This window comes from Leuciscus leuciscus, assembly GCF_965113295.1.
Source record: "Leuciscus leuciscus genome assembly, chromosome: 4".
Classification (NCBI taxonomy): domain Eukaryota; kingdom Metazoa; phylum Chordata; class Actinopteri; order Cypriniformes; family Leuciscidae; genus Leuciscus; species Leuciscus leuciscus.
Window position 1 is genome coordinate 32,445,490 of NC_138728.1, and position 21,350 is coordinate 32,466,839.

General features: G+C 38.4%; 1 protein-coding gene and 1 long non-coding RNA gene across 4 annotated transcripts; one reads left to right on the top strand and one right to left on the bottom strand.

Moving 5' to 3' along the window:
- Positions 1–1,881: 1,881 nt before the first annotated feature.
- On the top strand, positions 1,882–20,610 carry LOC309496794 (uncharacterized protein). 3 transcript variants are annotated; one of them, XM_082166908.1, is made up of 3 exons: positions 1,882–1,934; positions 5,389–5,564; positions 16,294–20,610. In XM_082166908.1, the coding sequence occupies exons 2-3, from the start codon at positions 5,450–5,452 to the stop codon at positions 19,812–19,814; spliced, it is 3,636 nt and encodes a 1,211-aa protein (XP_082023034.1). In that variant the 5' UTR covers positions 1,882–1,934; positions 5,389–5,449; the 3' UTR covers positions 19,815–20,610. The 3 variants fall into 3 exon arrangements, with proteins under 3 accessions (XP_082023034.1, XP_082023036.1, XP_082023035.1); XM_082166910.1 differs by lacking the exon at positions 1,882–1,934 and adding an exon at positions 1,942–2,196; XM_082166909.1 differs by lacking the exon at positions 1,882–1,934 and having other exon boundaries at positions 1,942–5,564.
- On the bottom strand, positions 7,887–12,073 carry LOC309496803. Its single transcript, XR_014205246.1, has 2 exons — positions 10,806–12,073; positions 7,887–10,628 (listed from the first exon to the last, which is right to left on the bottom strand). It is a non-coding gene; the product is annotated as an uncharacterized lncRNA (long non-coding RNA).
- Positions 20,611–21,350: the final 740 nt, after the last annotated feature.

Here is a 21,350-nt window from a genome sequence, read left to right on the forward strand (position 1 = left end):
TTATAATATGTTTAAATTTCAGTGCTAGATTCATTGATAGATTCATTTAGTTAGAATTGAAAATGTTGTACATAGTTAGCTGTTCAGGCAACTAAAATAGTGTTCACAGTTTCAAGCTGTTTTTTTTTTTGTTTTTTTTGTTTTTTTGCTTGTGCATTACTACAATAAGTAACATTTTGAAATGAAATGCACTTTGAGGTGGTAATAAGATGTTAAGCTTTGAATGTACTAAAAAAAATAGAAAATAATAATAATTTATTATTATTGGCTTATGCCTATTGTTAAATAAACTATTTTTGAGAATTTAATTTTCTTGTGCCTTATTTGTTCACATGGTTTGGGTAAGATTAGGCTGGGTTATGGCTCAGTTTTGGGGTTTCTGGTTAAAGGGTGGTGTCGATATGGTTAACTTATGGCTGAGAATTGGTACCAATAATAAAACCTGTTTTGGCCCAGTTCAGGGCCAGTTAAAGGTGACTAACTGGCTGAGATTCGGGCCAGTTATGGCCCATGTGTGACCCTTGTCTTTAATCCAGTTTCGGGCCACTTCAGGGCCGTCATTCTTTGCGGTACTTGGGCCGAGGGAAAAGTGATTGTGTGGCCCGGAGCTGGGCCAGAAAAAATTTGCTATGTGGGAAGTAGCACCAAAACATTGCTGGTCTAGAAGTAAGAACCGCTTGCGTCAGGGGCTGGATGATATCGTCCATCGGCACAACCCTAGTGCCATTCTCTTCAGTTTGGCTGGTGTTCAAAACATGTACTTTCCAAGAATTTCTTCTGTTTATTGCGGTTATGTAGCAGCCCAACAGCACAGCATAACCCTGCGCACATTTTCATTTTTTATTATAAAGTTTGTGTTTTTAGGTCCCCAAAACACATTGTAAATGAGCGGCCGAAATGCATAAAAGTTTTCCTTTTTTTGTTGAAAGCAGTGTCATGTATGTTGTATAGTAAAGAGAATACAAGCATTTCTTTCTTAATGAGTTCTTAAAAAAGATTAAGATGTTCATAAAAAACAGAGTCCTGCTCTGATAAGAACAGATTCGGGCTTGAATTGATAAGGTAGTAATGACATTATCACCTTATTGCTTTGGGAGCTGATGTTACAAATATGGTAAGGGGCGTGACATTTCCGTTTAAGGTTTTTGGGCCAATAACAATGCACTGGATCACTGGCCTATCAGAGCACACCACGCTTTTCAGAACGATGAGCTTTGTAAAAATCTACGCGTTTCAGGAGGTTTCAGGCGCCCTTAAGGCAGGGGACAGAGGAGCAACAATAATGTACAGTATGTCTAAAAAAAAATTTTTTACTTTTTTTTTTTACCTAAAACAAAATAATGTTCTTTTTAGAACCATCATATGACCCCTTTAATTCTTCATGGCATAACTTCAGCACGGTGCTGGAGACATTCCTCAGAGATGTCGGTCCATATTGACATGATGGCATTACACAGTTGCTGCAGATTAGTTGGCTGCACATCCATGAAGTGAATCTTTTGTAACATTATACATGATCATCATAATAAATGTTTATTGAGCAGCAAATCAGCACATTAAAATGATTTCTGAAGGATCATGTGACACTGAAGATTGATGATGCTGAAAATTCAGCTTTGCCATCAGAGGAATAAATGCATTTTATAATATATTAAAATAGAAAACGGTTATTTTAAATTGTAAAAATATTTCACAAGATTACTGTTTTTGGTGTATTTTGGATAAAATAAATGCAGCCTTGGTGAGCAGAAAATTAATATATACATTTATATTTATATAAGATATATACGTTTTGTACATTTTGTATGTACATCGATTAGTCTGTGATTTTTAGACACACCAGGTTGTGGACAGGACTTTTATTTTGGTCTGGCGATGTGACGTCATTAGGAGGCGCCGCGACCATGCATCTGTTGTGATACGACTGCAGTGAGGTTTGTATTTTTAAGCATTTAAGGTGTTTAAATCCATACAAACAGTTCAATCGATCGTATCGTTTTTACAAGAAATGCAAAGTGAATTACTTATAATTTAATATAACATTGTGATGCTTTCATTTATGAACAAAGCGCATTCACAAAAAGTTGCGTCTCGTTTTGTTCCCTATTATATCGTGAATCAGTTTAAAAGCAATTTCGGCCACTGCCAAGCAGAGAAGCAGAAACGGAGCTTTTCAAAGCTGAACGTGAACTAAAGGTAACTTCCCTGTGCAGTGTTCACTACTCCCTGAGCTCGGGATAGGGCCGATCCGTTGAAATGAACTGCACTGACAATAATCGCTCATTTGAAACACACATTGCGACGCGGTCGCACAGATATAACATGAGTATTGTAATTTACTGTACTTTCTAATTTAAAATGCATATAGCATACACATACAAATCACATTATGTATCTAGAATATAATCAAAACTTTAAGTGGTGGTGTTTTAAAATGAGGAGGCAAAGTCCTCTCATTTTTTTACTGTAGCCTATATCAAATGTAAATTTACATCCACTAGACTTAATTCTTCTGGGTAAATAAACATTGCATAAAAAAGTGAAACCAAAAACAATTTTTTTCCATTAATTATGTAATGTTCTACTATTTATTAAAACCAAGTAGTCTATACATTTCAACAAGTTAGTATTTTTACACATTTTAACATTATTCCGAAATAAGTACTAAAGGCAGTAACAATTTAAATAATATACATTATTTGTGAACTAATGTTCAGCTTTTCTTTTTAATAGCCCAGACAGTAACATAAGGGGCTTTCTTATCAGAGGAACCTTTTCATAGTTTCTAGAACTATAGCGATCTTCGCCCGTGACGTCACGACGTGGTTACGTGCGCTCTGGTTGGCAGAAGAAAAGTAATGGCCGCTTGCTGCGCAGCGCAAACACTTCCTACTTAAGAAGTAATTCACTTGAATACAAGTATAGCCTACTGAAAAATAATATGACAAGTAAGAGTAACTTATGTTCCAAGAAATCCCTTATATGGACAAAGGCATCCAGATTTTGACTGGAGCACATCCCAAAGACTTTCAATGAATTTAAGGTCTGGACTCAGAGGAGCCGATTCACGAGTGAAAATTATTCTTCATGCTCCCTTCCAACTATTCTTTCACAATTTAAGCCTAATGAATCTGGACATTGTCTCCCTGGAGCTCAAGTAAAAGTAGCACAATTTAGTTATACTCAAAAAGATTTTTAAAGAGAATGAAAAAAGTACACAAGTACTGTAACGACTTGTGATTACCTTTCAACCTGTTTATTTTATTGTAGCCTAAATATTGTACTATTTTTGTACAACCAGGTACAGAATTGGACATCAGTACTTTAATATAATTCTAGACCTGGTCAGTTTTGGTGGTGCTGCGCTGTATAATCTCGATGTCTTCAGTGCAGATGAAGCCGTTGATCTGGAGATTGTCTGGGCTTTTGCTCCAATTCTCACTCAGGTGATATGGATCAGGCAGAGAACTTGAACCCTGGTTATATAAAAGATTAACCTTATATCTCCTTTTAGCTTCTTCGGACAAAGAATTAGCATATGCTGACAAAACACGGGTAGACTGCTGCGACCATAGGGCTGCGACATATTTTGGTTCTTTCTGCCAACCAGTTCGCGCCCACGCCCATATCGTGACGTCACATTTGACTCCGGCGAACATCGCTATGGGCGAAAGTACCTGGATTTTGGCGTGTTCGCACCGCAGGAACTCAGAACGATTTTAGTTCTAGGAACTCCTTTTTGGAGGTACTAATTTAGCTTCTACTTCAGAGTAGGGTCTAAACCAGCACTATAGGAACTATCCGCGACGTTAGTGTTCGCCGATTGGCCGAACACGCGCGAAACACCAGCACCTGCCATTTAAAAAAAAAAAGGCTGTGTGTAAACACAGATTATTGCCTATATACTTACTCCAGAAACTAACTCGACGAACATGGAAAACAGTGATAGATAGGCCTCTTAAAGGGATAGTTCACCCAAAAATGGGTGAAAAATTAGCCCATTATTTACTCACCCTGAAGGCACCCTAGGTGCCTATATGACATTCTTCTTTCAGACGAATAGCCTACAATCGGAGTTATATTAAAAAATGTCCGGGCTCTTCCAAACTTCATAATGCAGTGAATGGCTGTATGTCTTTGGTAGTCCATCAAAGCGCATCTATTCATTTATTAAAGTGCTCCACGCATCTCAGTGGGTTAATAAAGGCCTTCTGAAGTGAAGCGATGTATTCGTGTAAGAAAAATATCCATATTTAAAACTTTATCTAAAAGACTAAAATACGCATCGATTCACGCCAAAAGAGTAACCCTTGAACTTGACGCACAGCGTAATGATGGCAATTGACGCCTCTCGCGGTTCAAACAAACAGGACTGGACAACCGCGTTCGTCATTACGTTGTGCGTCAAGTTCAAGGGTTACTCTTTTGGCGGAAGTCAACTTGCATACGGCCGTCTGCCATAAGCTAGTATGTCCAGAACAGTACAAACCTAAATGTTCGTGTGTGTGCAGCGTATTTTTCTGAACCTGGGAGAGTAAAAGACCGAAGTCGTGCACAAAGGCTATATCTAAAAAAAAAAAGAGAGGGATAATTCCAACTTTGCTAGGGCAATCTGGCGCTAGCATGCAAGTATATTGTTTGTTGTTTTTGCGATCAAAAGTGCAGAGATTGATTTATGTGTACAAACATAGTATCCTCTATTCTCTGTTTATAACTTGTTGAATAGATGACAAACTGATCGATCGTCATCTGCATTTTCAGAATCCGATTCGGGCTTGAACTTATATGGTAAAACTGATGACATGATAAACTGTCTTTATAATTGCTTTGGAAGCTGAAGCTTGCGATTAGGGTTAGGGGCATAACATGTCCAACACACGCTTGAGGTGTTCGTCCAATCACAACGCACTGGGTCAGCTGGCCAATCAGAGCACACTACGCATTTTGGAAGGAGGGACTTTGTAGAATTCGGCGCATTTTAGAAAGATGGGGCATAGAGGAGCTACAATAATGCACAGTATGTGAAATATGTGTTTTTTGAACATTAAAACACGGTAACATATTCTATTACACCAAATAATGATCTTTGAAAATAGCATCATATGACCCCTTTAACAAACCAACTGCAAAAGTTATCTATTAAATGTAATCTAGACATTATTAAATGTAATCTAGACATCTTTAAATATCTAATGTTAAGCATAACTAAATATTAAGTGGCCTAAATTTGGCTTATTTTATGAAATTGTAGGCTAGTCCTAGTTTTGAGTTGTTGTTTTTTTTTTTTTGTCTAATCAGTTCATTTAAGGACTACTGAACTAGAGAGCTGATTGGGACGCTTAGTGTGGATTTATCTTTCTTTCTGTTAATTATTCTCATCTTAAACAGGACAAACACAAAGAAAAACTCCTGGTGAAGCGACTGAGATCCACGTGACACTATTATAAAGATGGCGTTTATTAAAGTGGAGAGTGAAGACGTGGCGTTTATTAAAGAGGAGAGTGAAGACATGAAGATTGAAGAAGTATTCAGTGTGAAACAAGAAGAAACTGAGGAACAAACAGGTTGGTTTCATTCTCAAAGCTGAACTCAGTCATTTGATCCTTAATAAAAGGTCCAGCTCTACAGAAATGAATTTTTAATTTTTTGAAGAATGTCATATGAGTGTCCTAATTAAAGGTGCAATAAGTTGAAAAGTTTTCGTACCGAGCATCACAACAAACATGTAGCCAATCAGCATTAGGGGGCGTATGATGGTGGAGGAGAGCGAACAAGCAAGGGGGAAATTTGAAGAAAGACTGTTGAAAGTGAGATGAGAGACAATACAATAGAGAATATCTCAGGGAAATATCACTGAAAAACGAAGAGTTATTATCAGGCAAGAGCTCTAGGACCCGCGTTAATATTAAAGCCCATGTTGCAGGTTAGAATACCCAGTAAGCCAATGTATAGAAAAATAATGTAGGAACTAGATTTAAATATAAACATATACTTATAAAACGCTATTTAGGCTTCTGGAGTCGTTTTTGTGAGAAAATTTTACTTCCGCATTTGAAAACCGCTGAACCGGTAGTGACGCAACATGAGGGAGAGCGGTCAAAGTAAACAATAGGAAAGCAATGGATCGCAATGACAGCTCGGAAAGCTGGGGGAATTGTAGCCTAAATGTTTACTTGTATATAATTCATATAATTGATATATATGATGATATCATATAATTATGAGCCTGATATGAAGCCAAGTGAGCAGGACAGGCCAGGGTTAGACAGAACAACGGTGAGTTGTGGTGTGAGGAGAACAGGGCAAGAGAACAGTGTTAGCTTATAGATGTATTCACGTTAGCCGACGATATGTACAACACTATGCTCAGATCACAATACTGTACAGATTATTATCATCATGTATCAGGCAATAGCAAAGCTAGTATTTAGACCCTTACCTGCATGTGTTGTGTGTGTCAGCCATTAGGAGACAGTTTCCAGAGGAAGAGGGACTTTATAAAGGCTTTGAATTGACCCATTTGGTGACGATGAATACAAAAAATGATCACAATCACAACTGTCTTACTGTATAAAAACTTTATATGTAGAAACAGCCAACACAAACATTAAAGTCGGTTTGTACAGATTGAAAATGAATTATAGAATATAATATACTATATTTATAATAATAATAATAAGTGTTGGCTGCAGACTAATAACAAACACATAAATGCATTACAAGTTTATGTAGGATATGTTAATGAATTAAATTAAGACAAGGCACATTTTGTAAAACAGATGTACAATATGTGATCTCTGACGGATCCGTGAGCGTCATGTTTCCCGCCGGCGGCCGAACCACATGCTGATGGCGGACCGTCACCGCGGGCGACCCGATGAAGGAGCCGGGACAGTGTCCACATATCGCCGGGATTATAATCATTCGGTCTATAGTGAACGCTACACACTACCGCGTTATTCAAAGCAGAAGCAGAAGTGAAGTCCCGTCTCTTACCCTGCACAAAACGCACACAGGCACGGAAGATCGCACCGTCCTTTTTCTTATTCGGAAACCTGTGGACTCGATGTCCTGACAGGCCATAATTCACAATCATTTACCACGACGATGATTAATTGAAATACAATAAGCACCGAAAACACACTGAATCATGACCGCTCCAACTGAATACCAACCTATCTCCGCACTGAGCGAACACAGAGCCGGCGAACGACTCCCTCATGTGGCGTCATATGACGCAATGGTGAAAAAAAACGTTTTTTCAACACGGTCAAGGAAACGGTCACGTTTTCTATTAAATTTGTGCCCTTATGTCTTGCAAAACAATTTTTAATCCTGCATTTACTTTTCATATGGTATTTTCATACAAGGTTATATTAATAAAAAATAATAAAAAAAACCTGCAACATGGCCTTTAAAGCTTTATCCAATATATAATTATATATTTATATAATATAAAGCTTTCCAGCGCTAGAGAGACATACACGTGAAGGGCTGAAAACGGGTGCTGAAGTTGCATTGTTTCTGCGGGTGATAAAGTGTTAGTAAATTTTGGAGACAGAGCAATGAAGAGAAGAATGGGTTTGTTTGAGTTGATTTCAAATATCAACATTCGTCAACAACGATTTTGGGAGATTGCAGACTGCACCTTTAAAGCGGTTTTATTTGACACGGAGCAGGTCCCTCATGTGGACAGACATGCTGATCACATGACCAGAAAAATACTAATGCTGCCTTTAAAGGGATAGTTCACCCAAAAATGAACATTAGCCCATGATTTACTCACCCTGAAGCCATCCTAGGTGTATATGACATTCTTCTTTCAGACGAATACAATCGGAGTTATATTTAAAAATGTCCTGACTCTCCATACTTTATTATGGGAGTTAATGGGTATATTTTTTTGGAAGTCCATCAAAGCACATCCATCCATGATAAAAGTGCTGGAAACGACTCTGGGGGGTTAATAAAGGTCCGACTTCATGCACGCACAAAACTACTACAATGGTACCTCAATGTTTCACAGACACACCATGAAACATTGCAAAAATAGGCTGAAACCGCTTAAAGGTGATGCCTGGAAAATGCAAGTTTCAAGATATTTGGAATGTTTTATAATGTTATTTGATCTGCACTATATTGTGATAGTCTATGTTTTCAGTGCTTACACCGAACCCATATGTTCAGTCAGTAGCCCTATGCGAATGGTAATTGTTTCTCATGGGGTCGTAAGGTATTTTCATGATTTTATTAACTAATGTGATTTTATTGCCGTCCGAATCCAGAATATCAGTGTTTTTCTCCCAGCACCCGCGTAATTTTTTTGGGAAAAACACCAAGGTCGTGTGGTGATTTAATTGCCGTCCGAATCCACAGTTTACAAGAAGAGATCACTTCAAAATTCACTGTTTAAATCCATTTTGATCTCTGCCGATCACCATACGTACAATAACTGTTGCGCTTAACTGTAATTTTAAAGATGTACTTTTTTATTACTGAAATGCTGGAAAGTATTTACTAGAAATATAATTCATTACCCGCTCCACCTCAGCGAACAAAAGGGAGAAAGAAAGCATGTAAACATTTGAAATGGGCCGTTATTGCCGCAAAAAATTACACAGTGCACCTTTAAAACTTCTGGTTACATGAGCCTAAGCTCTTTTCAATAATATCCATGCAAAATTAAGATACCGAATATTCTTCAGTTTTATGCAAAACAGAAATACGACAAATAGAATATCAGATCTCTGTCATATGGCAAAAAAAAGAAGCTTTTTTGCATAGTTTGACACATGAAAACTGTAACAATGTATCTTACAAGGTAACATGATGTAACCTTGCTCTCACTTGAAATGTGTCCCTACATTAAGTCCTTGAATTTGAGGGTATTGGACCTGGAAAGTCCTCGAAAGCTCCTTGAATTTGAAGTCAACCAAGGTGTGGGAACCCTGATTGTGGGAGATCGAGTAACCGAATATACCTGCATTTACAGTAGATATAACATTTTCCTTCAGGTCAGTCCTATATTCGTTATAAAAATCCGTTTGAATGTCCGCTGCAATATCTTTTTATACAGTTAAGCGGTTTTCCATGGCCTGAATATTGCCATATACGCGTAATACGCGTCATTTGTCGGTTGCGTCTTGCTTCTCCGTGTTCACGACAAGTTTGTCCTTTCAATATAAAAGACCTCTCTACTGACTGACTCGCTCATAAAGACAGTCTTTGTCGCTATCTAATGGCAAAATAATGTAACTTCTGCTGCTGTTTACGGTCAGGGACTATTTTTTCCAGGGGAAGGAAGGCTTTTAGTGAATTCATGAAAGTTGCACAGTGCACTAATACATATTTTTGGCTTTAATATTTGTATTGTGTGGTTACAGTTTTATATAAGCAATAAGGTATTTGAGGCTAGTGCTATGTACGGGATAATGCACACGCAAGCGGAGGGATCTTCCATCAGCCTAAAGGGGGTTTTATTTTGAGAGAACAACAGGCTGAATGTACATTATCCCGCTTATTACACGGCTACTTGCCACATAAGTAATAATTAGACACAATATTGATTTGAGTCTAAATATTTGATTAGCTCTTTAAACGCAAAGCTTCGTGGAGTTCAGTTGCAGTGCGGCAAATTCAAACTAGACGGACATTTAAGAGATACGGTATACAGTCATACCACTTATTACACAGCATTTTGCCACATAAATAATTATGGAGATAAGAGATATTGATTTCAGATTAAACTGTTTTAAATCATACCTGTTTGTATCTTATAATCCAACAGTGTACAAAGCAATAGTCACAAAATTGCAGCTGCAATTGTATGAAACGAGTCCACGATACTGGATGGCATAATTAAATAACTGTACACAAAATATTGATTCGAGTTTTTATATTTTATTAGCTCACCAAAAGCAAAACTTCCACGAAGAAAAAACGTTCCTAGCAGGCGTATGGTGCTGCTGACTTCAGTAACCCAGATGAGTTATCTGTTTTGAGCGGTTGTTATCTGTGAATAACATACCGCTGGATTGCGCGATTGACCAATCAGAATCAAGTATTCCACAGAGCCGTGTATTAAATCGTGAATAAGTCATGGCTGAAGGGGTTTCATAGCTGTGACTTATGCACAATACAGCACCATGTATGGTCTAAAATTGCCCGTTTTGCTACAGGACAACAACTGCAAGTAAATATCTTTACTTCTTGCACATAGAGGGCCCTTTTGGGTATGATAGGCGTCACATGACTAAATGTGTAATCGTTTTCAAATGCCTCACTACTACTTTACTATTTACCTTACTCGTATTACTTTTCGCAGGAGAAAACTGCAGTCTCAATGTGGACGGACGGTGTTTTCAGGTGTATTCGGATTAGTGTGGATGTAGTAGTTGTAAATGTAGCATCAGAAGTTGATCTAGGATGAGTGTTTCTTCTCCTAAACTCCTGATTTGGCCAATCACAGACAAGATAACGGCAGCTAGCGTCGTCTTTGAAAAGCCCCTGGCTGCAGCTTTTCCGCGGATGAATTCAAGTTAGTGAACATGTTTAACATTAACGTTATAATGGAAAGTAAGCTTGTCGGCTACTCAGCTAACGTAAGATCAGCAAATTGTGCTGTTAGCCTACAATGTTAGTTCAATGTGAAGGATTTTGGCAAGGCTATCTCATTCCACTGCATTACAGTGTTAATTTCATTGACGAATAATTTTCGTTATTTTCATCAACGATATTTTTAACAGACGAAACCGAGACGATAAAGGAAATTATAAAAACTAGTTTTGAATGACAAAAACTATGACGAAAATCTATTGACATTTTCGTCAACGAATAAAAACTAGACGAAAATGTTAGATAGTGATGATTTGGGAAGCGATCCATTCAGAACTGATAGTAGATGCGCACATTTGTACTGTAACGTGCTGATGTACCCAGCGGGACACATGTCTCATCTTTCTGTGCGCACACACACACCCGACCCGAAGCGTGCAGCCATAGACACCTATACAGCGCGCGAGTACTGAATTGATCTCTGTTTCGTGTCTAAATGGACAAATACACACAACATTATGTCTAAATGTCCGTTTTGGAGAGTATTCACGTAAAATATGTTGGTTATGTCTTAAACAGTTGTGAGTGTATCGGATGTGCATCAGTGCAATTCTGGATCCGCATGTCATTGGAAATGATCCGATGTCTTAAAGTGACAGTGGGTAATAAACCTAATGCGGTCTGTGTCCTTAATATTGATCAAGCAACAAAAGAAAAAGAAAAGCATTCACTGCTCGTTAATAGCTTTAATAAGGATTAATTATATTTAATTCATTTAAATATGTCTGCTTGAAAGAATAAAGAATGATGTATGCAAGTAGTTAAAAAGAGTGCATATCATTAATTGAAAAGAAGACTGTGTTCTACTTTAGGAAAAGTGGTTTATTTAATTTTGATATTTTTTAAGTCACAGTAGTTAAATCTGTATCTGTATTGCATGTTCAAACTTTAAAATCAATTATATTAACAGGTTAATAGATGTTTTATCCGGGAGTATATGGGTTTGGACATTTTAGAGACATTCTAAATTAATGCATTACAATTGAACTAAACCCATTATCTATAAAATGTCACCTTTTTCAGACCTTCTGAGTTTGCAGGTATAATAAATGATTACTTTACTTCTGGAGTCTTTCATTGATTTGTCACATGACAGACAAAATGAACGATTTGTTAATGAACCATCATTAATGTAAACAATCAGCATTTACAAAGTACAAAGTCCACCCCAAAGGGAGTTAAACTCTAACAGAGAACACCTTTCTGAAATGTCCAGCCATTACTTCAGCGGCGTAGCTACGTCACCATGTGACTATAAAATAGGCTATAAAGGAAAAATGTATCTAGGCCTAATAAAACGTAGCCATTTCTAATCGTTCATTTTGCCATTCATCTTTAATTTTGCCATTTTTTTTCCCCATACACTAACCTGAGTGTAAAAGTATATGTTTCCCTGCTATGTGCTGCCATCTACTGGAGGTACCAGGTCACAGCACACTTTAGAGTTAGTTAAATACCGTGGAGTCTAAGGCCGGTGACACACTGGATGTGTGGCGTAAGCGTCTCAGCTGCGTGGCGTGTCCGTTTTTATTTCGGCTCCCATGTTAACAGGTTAGAGCTTGCACACTGCCCGCGTGTACCGCGCGTCTCAGGCGCGGCTCGAGCCGCGCGGAAAACGCGTGCATGCTAGAAATAGAACCGACGCCTATTTTTCACGCGACACGCAAGCGTCTTGGAAGCGTTTCCAAGCAAAATTGAATAGGAAAAGATGTTTATATGACATTTTGACACGAATACATATTAATAAATGTCATTTTGATGTTTGAAAGTCTAGGGTTTGACAGAAATGCAAATATAAATGCAATTAAAAAAAAATATTATTGATTTTAAAATACTGCACCTGTCAATACAGAACGAAATATTCTATAGCCTATACTGCCGTCAACACTGCCGACGTTGTCTTTGCTGCTATATATTTATGTTTAACATGAAGTATAGGCCTTCCACAACTCTCTCTCCATATGTCAAATATATCACCAATGAGGCTTATCATATGTCACCTAGCAGCAGCAGCGCCGCGTCAGACACGCTTCTGGTGTGCAAAGACATGGAAAACGCCACGCACACGCCACGCAGCTGACACGCAAGAGAAACGCCACGCTCACGCCACGCAGCCAGTGTGTCACCGGCCTAAGCAGTTCTACACAAGGCAGCAATGTTGTTATTCAGTTTGAGGCAGCCTAATGTTGATTCAATTCAGTTTAATCCCAGTGTTGATGTTGCAAGATGAGATTCATCTGTAAAGCAAGATCTACAGAAAATGATAACGCCAACATCCAGCCTCATTCGGTTCGACTTTTGGTCTCATCCGATGATGTCATTCAGTGTGGTCATATTGATAAATTACTGAAAGTTAAGTGTCTTTCAGACCCCAACTATGCAAACCAGTGTTGTTTAGTTCAGATCAATAACATGATCCAATATTCAGGGCTTATATTAAACCAGGATTAGGCATCACTTTAAATAGGAGATTCAAGTAGCTGTTATAAACGTGCCTTGAAAAACTACTGGTGTGCATCTTGAGACAAAACAATGCCACAGATATATTTTAAGATATGCCAGTGTAAGTTGCTGTTAGTTAAAACAGCTCAAACATGCATTTTAATCTGGGACTAAACTTAAGCCTTGTCTGTGAAATTTGGGGGTAATCAACTTAAACTTGATTAAACAAAACATGACAAGGTTAACTAAATATGATAATAAAAAAAATAGAAAGTACATTTGATTTAGGACTAAGACTAAATAAATAAATAAATAGCTGACAAAGTTAGTTTGGTGGGCAAAGTCGTCCTTGATGTTGATTCAGGTGAGAGAGAACTTTTCTAGAGTCTCTTCAACCTTAGGCATTGTCCTGTACCAGTGGTTGTTTAGCCCTGCAATGTTTGAGGATCTGGGGAATACCCCCATACCCCAGTGTGGTTGTGCTCTACCAGAAAGGAGGCATTCATCTAATTTGCTTTTACGATGACGCTACTGCTTTTCAGCTGGTCAGTCAAGACTCAACTCGAGTCTCTCTACAACTTGAGTTAAAACCTCCAGTAATTCCTCATGAGCAGGGTAGAGGAATGGCATTTCCTTGAATTTCCCTGGCTTGCCACATCCAACTCAGAGTCAGAAATACCCAACACCGGGCCTTCGTTCAGATCAGAAGAAACTGCTCGGGGGCTTCTGGGTTGGCTGGTGAGAACTGAGAAAAAGCAGAGCATATGATGATCGCCAACTCCATTTGTGACCCCCATGATCTGATCTACCCCAAATCACGGGGAACACGAACCTGGCCTTTCTCTTCAGAGAAAATAGCAAAGCGGGAGCGACAGAACAGTCTCATAGAGAGACGCTCGCAATGCATGTAGCCAGCCCACTTGAGTGCTGACTGTGCATGCTCCGCAAACAAACAACACAAAAGTTGTGTGAATCACCAGCCGTAATATAGAGCGGACTTGGAGACACATACTTAATTTTTGCTTACCGTCTTTCCAACCTGAATTTTTTTCTTGCCATCTTTCCATCTTTTTTCTTTTGACAAACGATCAATAAACAAGACAGACGATTTCACATATAGTGCTATCCTAGAAACGAAGATGATGATATTCAATGCAGGCTCCATTTTATAGTCATGTGACAGACCATTTCACGCCATATCATTATCGGCAGCCAACATAATTGCTGTGATTTCACATGTGCTTCCGAGACTGTTTATGTGGAAACTTCCCTATAGCGTCAATGATCGGCACAGTGTAGCCGGTTCCCTTTTGAGGGAACTCAACGCTAAATTGCACACAGACAAATGCCAAGAGTGCTCTTCACAAAGTGCACATGAGCATTTAAATGCAGCCGTTTGTCCACTTGATCGTTCACGTTCCACTCATGTACAGCTCACCGGAAGTACTGCATTCGCTCAAATTCCGCTCTGACAATACATTTCTCTTTATTATGCATCTTTGTTTTCTTGAATAAATGTCTGAATTACAGTGGGCCTATGGATAACAGTCATGATATTGTGGCTTTAAAGCAATATTTTAAAAAGTAGTAGGATATAAATAAACGTGATGTGACTTGACTGGATAATGTCTAATTGCAGAGCTCATGCAAATATATATCCACAACACAACGATCAAATTATTTCTTTACTGCTGTTTTTTCACCACTCTCATTTTTGTTATTGAGAGGAAAGAATGCAGCACATATTTACATATTCGTCTAAACGGCACTCTCATCAGTCTGGATGTCGGGATGTTTGTTACCAGTATATCGCTGCAATGGTATTTCAAACGTTGCTGTTAGTATAGCACAAAATGAATCTTTGCAAACTCAGTTTCTCCACACACCCTTTCAATTTCTTCTCCCTCTTCGTTCTTAACTTTGATGTTTGTACTGTGCATTTAGGCCAGCCTTTCTCAAAGTGGGTGCCGCGGCACACTGGGGTGCCCCCTGACTGTGTCAGGGGTGCCGCCAAAAAATGACGTAGGTTAAAATTTTTTTTTTAAAAAAATCGGACATTTCAGATATAAATATATTTGAATTTACATAAATACATTCTTCTTCTTTTTAACCCTTTCGCACGTATGATCACACCGGTGTGATTAGAACGGTCAGTGCATGACGTGATCAACTACTAAATTCAAATGTGCTTTCGCGCGTTGGCTGGAGCTGAGCCAGAGACAGGCGCGCTCAGCTGTCATATATCACAACTTTTCAGTGTTTTCATCCACATAATGTTTGTTTTAGGTTTCAGACATAAGTACTAAAAAAAACAATACATTTAGAGTTTGTAAAATACACACTGATGTCAAAGGAAGAGGCAATAATAATCATTTCCATTATAATTAGTTGTATTCATATCAGATACACATTGTGTAAGTAACTTTAAAGTTTTACTCTATTCTTCTCCCAGTTCACCTGCCACTTACTTTTATGTATTTCGGGAGAAGTGGATGAATTCACTTGTTGTAAATCCAACAGATCCGATTATCTGAACTGCGTCTGCGGCACAAACTAACATGGCGGCGCCCATCGCGCATACAGCTCAACTAACGCGATCGTTATAATTGTGTTCAAAAAACAAAATACTTCCACTTGCATATATTTGACGGAATATCAGATATTTCATGCCACAACAAATTTGTGAATATTTTGAATAAAAAAGGAAAAATGACATAAAAGCAGATCATCATTCATTCAGCTCTGTTGTTGCTGCGGTGTGTCATGTGACAAGCAATGACGCGTCACCATGGAAACCATAAAGTGACACAGTGACTTGAAAAACTCACGCTGGCGGGTCAGCCAGAATATTTTAAATTTACGTGTGAAAGGGTTAAACATATGATCGGATTAATAAAATTGTAAATTCATTTTAGATAAATATATATATAAAATTTACATTTACATTTGGGTTATGCAGTGTTTTTAAATTATATTTTACACTGGGGTGCCTTGAGATTTTATGCACTTTTGAAAGGTGCCCTGACTGAAAAAAGTTTGAGAAAGGCTGATTTAGGCTATGTATAAGTTTCGCAACTTCAATAAAACAATATTTGAGAGAATCTTCAGAAAGGCGCTCTCTTCTCTGCAGGAAATATTTCTGCTTCACTCACTCTGATACGTGTTGGTGGTTTTGTTTTACATGTCTAAATGTTTTTGATGTCATTTTTTATGTTTTTTTTTTTTTTTTTGCCTTAGATCTTATGCCGCTGAAAGAGGAGAGTGAAGAACTGAATGAAATGGAAAAGAAAGATCAGAGGCCTTTCTCCTGCCAACAGTGTGGGAAAAGTTTCAAACGAAAAAGTAATCTTAATTACCACATGAAAGTTCACACTGGAGAGAGCCCTTTCACTTGCCAACAGTGTGGAATAAGTTTCACTCAAATAGGAAGCCTTAACAGGCATATGAGAATTCACTCTGGAGAGAAACCTTATTCATGCCCTCAGTGCGGACAGAGTTTCTATCAACATGGAAACCTTAAAATCCACATGAGAATTCACACTGGAGAGAAGCCGTACACATGCCCTCAGTGTGGAAAGAGATTTGATCAACATGGAAACTTTAAAGTCCACATGAGAATTCACACTGGAGAGAGCCCGTTTACCTGCCAACAGTGTGGAAAAAGGTTCAACCGAAAAGGAAACCTTAATTATCACATGAGAATTCACACGGGAGAGAAGCCTTCCATATCACATCAGAGTGGAAAGAGTATCAATCAAGATGGAAACCATAAAGTCAACACGAAAATGAATGTGGGAGAGAGTCCTTTTACCTGCCAACATTGTGGAATAGGTTTCAGTCAAAAAGGAATCCTTAACAGGCACATGAGAATTCATACCGGAGATACATCTTTTTCATGCCCTCAGTGTGGAAAGAGATTTGATCATCGTGGGAACCTTAATGTCCACATGAGAACTCACACTGGAGAGAAGCCTTTTACCTGTAAACAGTGTGGAAAAAGTTTCAACCGAAAAGGAAACCTAAATTACCACATGAGAATTCACTCCGGAGAGAAACCTTTCACATGCTCTCAATGTGGAAAGAGTTTCTACCAACATGGAAACCTTAAAAGCCACATGAAAATGCACACTAAAGAGAAGCCTTACACATCCCCTCAGTGTGGAAAGAGATTTGATCAACATGGAAACCTTAAAGTCCACATGAGAAATCACACCGGAAAAAGGCCTTTCACCTGCCAACAGTGTGGTAAAAGTTTCAACCGAAAAGGAAACCTTAATTACCACATGAAAGTTCACACTGGAGAGAGCCCTTTCACTTGCCAACAGTGTGGAAAAAGTTTCACTCAAATAGGAAGCCTTAACAGGCACATTAAACTTCACACTGGAGAGAAGCCTTACAAATGCCCTCAGTGTGGAAAGAGTTTCTATCAACATGTAAACCTTAAAGTCCACATGAGACTTCACACTGGAGAGAAGCCTTACAAATGCTCTCAGTGTGGAATGAGTTTCTATCAACGTGGAAACCTTAAAGTCCACATGAGAACTCATACTGGAGAAAAGCCTTATACCTGTGAACAGTGTGGAAAAAGTTTCAACCGAAAAGGAAACCTTAATTACCACATGAGAATTCACACAGGAGGGAAGCCTTCCATATCACATCAGAGTGGAAAGAGTACCAATCAAGATGGAAACCATAAAGTCCACACGGAAATTCAAGTTCACACTAAAGAGAGCCCTTTCACCTGCCAACAGTGTGGAAAAAGTTTCACTCAAAAAGGAATCCTTAACAGACACATGAGAATTCACTCCGGAGAGAAACCTTATTCATGCCAACAGTGTGGAAAGAGTTTCTATCAACATGGAAACCTTAAAGTCCACATGAGAAATCACACTGGAGAGAAGCCTTACACATGCCAACAGTGTGGACAAAGTTTCAACCGAAAAGCAAACCTTAATTACCACATGAAAGTTCACACTGGAGAGAGACCTTTCACCTGCCAACAGTGTGGAATAAGTTTCACTCAAATAGGAAGCCTTAACAGGCACATGAGAATTCACACTGGGGAGAAGACTTATAAATGCCCTCAGTGTGGAAAGAGATTTGATCAACATGGAAACCTTAAAGTCCACATGAAAATTCACACTGGAGATAAGCCTTACACATGCCAACAGTGTGGGAAAAGTTTCGACCGAAAAGGAAACCTTAATTACCACATGAAAGTTCACACTGGAGAGAGTCCTTTCACTTGCCAACAGTGTGGAATAAGTTTCACTCAAATAGGAAGCCTTAACAGGCACATTAGACTTCACACTGGAGAGAAACCTTACAAGTGCCCTCAGTGCGGAAAGAGTTTCTATCAACATGGAAACCTTAAAGTCCACATGAGACTTCACACTGGAGAGAAGCCTTACAAATGCCCTCAGTGTGGAAAGAGTTTCTATCAACATGGAAACCTTAAAGGCCACATGGGAACTCACACTGGAGAGAAGCCTTACACATGCCAACAGTGTGGAAAAAGTTTCAACCGAAAAGGAAACCTTAATTACCACATGAAAGTTCACACTAAAGAGAGCCCTTTCATCTGCCAACAGTGTGGAAAAAGTTTCACTCAAAAAGGAATCCTTAACAGGCACATGAGAATTCACTCCGGAGAGAAACCTTATTCATGCCAACAGTGTGGAAAGAGATTCTATCAACATGGAAACCTTAAAGTCCACATGAGAAATCACACTGGAGAGAAGCCTTACACATGCCAACAGTGTGGAAAAAGTTTCAACCGAAAAGCAAACCTTAATTACCACATGAAAGTTCACACTGGAGAGAGACCTTTCACCTGCCAACAGTGTGGAATAAGTTTCACTCAAATAGGAAGCCTTAACAGGCACATGAGAATTCACACTGGGGAGAAGACTTATAAATGCCCTCAGTGTGGAAAGAGATTTGATCAACATGGAAACCTTAAAGTCCACATGAAAATTCACACTGGAGATAAGCCTTACACATGCCAACAGTGTGGGAAAAGTTTCGACCGAAAAGGAAACCTTAATTACCACATGAAAGTTCACACTGGAGAGAGTCCTTTCACTTGCCAACAGTGTGGAATAAGTTTCACTCAAATAGGAAGCCTTAACAGGCACATTAGACTTCACACTGGAGAGAAACCTTACAAGTGCCCTCAGTGCGGAAAGAGTTTCTATCAACATGGAAACCTTAAAGTCCACATGAGACTTCACACTGGAGAGAAGCCTTACAAATGCCCTCAGTGTGGAAAGAGTTTCTATCAACATGGAAACCTTAAAGGCCACATGGGAACTCACACTGGAGAGAAGCCTTACACATGCCAACAGTGTGGAAAAAGTTTCAACCGAAAAGGAAACCTTAATTACCACATGAAAGTTCACACTAAAGAGAGCCCTTTCACCTGCCAACAGTGTGGAAAAAGTTTCACTCAAAAAGGAATCCTTAACAGGCACATGAGAATTCACTCCGGAGAGAAACCTTATTCATGCCCTCAGTGTGGAAAGAGTTTCGATCAACATGGAAACCTTAAAGTCCACATGAGAATTCACACTGGAGAGAAGCCTTACAAATGCCCTCAATGTGGAAAGAGATTCGATCAACATGGAAACTTTAAGGTTCACATGAGAATTCACAGTGGAGAGAGCCCTTTTACCTGCCAACAGTGTGGAAAGAGTTTCAACCGAAAAGGAAATCTTAAATACCACATGAAAATTCACACTAGAAACAAAGAGTTTTGATCAACATGCAAACCCTGAAGTTTACATGAGAATTCACACTGGAGAGAAGCATTTTACCTGCCAACATTGTTGAAGAACTGGTTGAAATTTCAATCGGAAAGGAGTTCTTAACCCCTTTAGGTTCAAAGATCGCAGATGTCCCCAGATTTTTGTAGTTTAACATTCACCTCACGTTAAAACATCAGACTCTTACTTGATCTGGGCAAATTGAGTATCATTAGAAAGATTAAAGACTTTAGATATTTGAAAAATATTATGAAAAAACTGTGTTGCAGTGACATTCATTTCTTAATTTCTGTCTGGAGTGCAGAATTTTTTCTGTAACAACATACTATCTGTAATTTTGAATACTTTGAATAGAATAATTCAGTTATTTCATATTCACTTATGTCTGCTCCGGTTTATTTGTGTTAAGCTAGCTTCAATGAACAGCGTCCGTTAGGGCTCTTAGTACAAAAGTGCGCAAATATGGAGAAATATTGATTTTTCATATGCTTGGAAAATATTTTGTCATACAGAATACCATTTCTATTCATTTCACTCTGAGTTTTGCAATCTGAAGAGCTAAAACAGCGTACACAGCGCTGTCTCTCCTGTTCCTGGTTTGTGTCAGATATGATCTCAGCGCTCTCTCATTTGTCATAGAGCTGTAAATCACCTTACATCACTATATTCCAGCCCTTCTGCATGACGCTGTCATGTACACTTCCTCCTTTGCAGCTCTGTGAAGAACAAACCCAAAGAAACCTTTCTACACATGAAACAAGAAGCTAATAAACATAAAATTATGATGGTATATGGTTTGTGTGTGATTTTCATTCGATTTGGGGTATATTCATATGAATAAAGAATGTTTACATTATACATGCTTAGGTGTAGCTATTAGCTCCATATAAAATGGTAAATATAACATTTTAACAACATATGACTAAAATCCGCATTAGATCGCGATCGGAAGTTAATACAAACACCCGATGGTGGTTTAAAGTGAGTTTTGAGTAAAAGTGTAATATTACCCAGATTACACAGATATGTCTGCAAGATGTCTGTTAAAGATCATTTCATCTGGAAAGCATCTGCTGTTTACTAACATCTGAAAGACATCTTTAAGATACATAAATCTTAGGATGACAGGATACATCCTATAAACGAATTGCAGATGAGCAAAAACAAAAAATACGTCTTCCAGATGCACCTCAAATAGACGTCTCTGTGATGTACGTATGTTATCAGGGTAATATTTTTAATTGTTACATAGCTGTAATGCATCTGTCACACCAGGAGCTATATCTATTTTATGATCTATTTATTACCATAATTCACATAAAGTCCCAAGAATACTTTTTTTGTTTGTTTTCTAGAAAGATAATAGGTGGATTAATGTATAGTGGGATGAAAGTGATGTTGAGTAATGATATAAAAAGAATAATGAAGATTGTCTCATTCTCAGCAGAGGTGTGAAAGGTTCGTTGAGTGAGAACAATAGAGGAATTAAGCAGTTCTCTATGGGGCGCCGTTTGTAAAGTGTGTCTCATG

Coding starts and splice junctions, on each gene's coding strand:
- LOC309496794 (XM_082166908.1), top strand. CDS start 5,450: ATGGCGTTTATTAAAGTGGAGAGTGAAGACGTGGCGTTTATTAAAGAG. Junction 5,565..16,293: donor AGAAACTGAGGAACAAACAG/GTTGGTTTCATT, acceptor TTTTTGCCTTAG/ATCTTATGCCGCTGAAAGAG.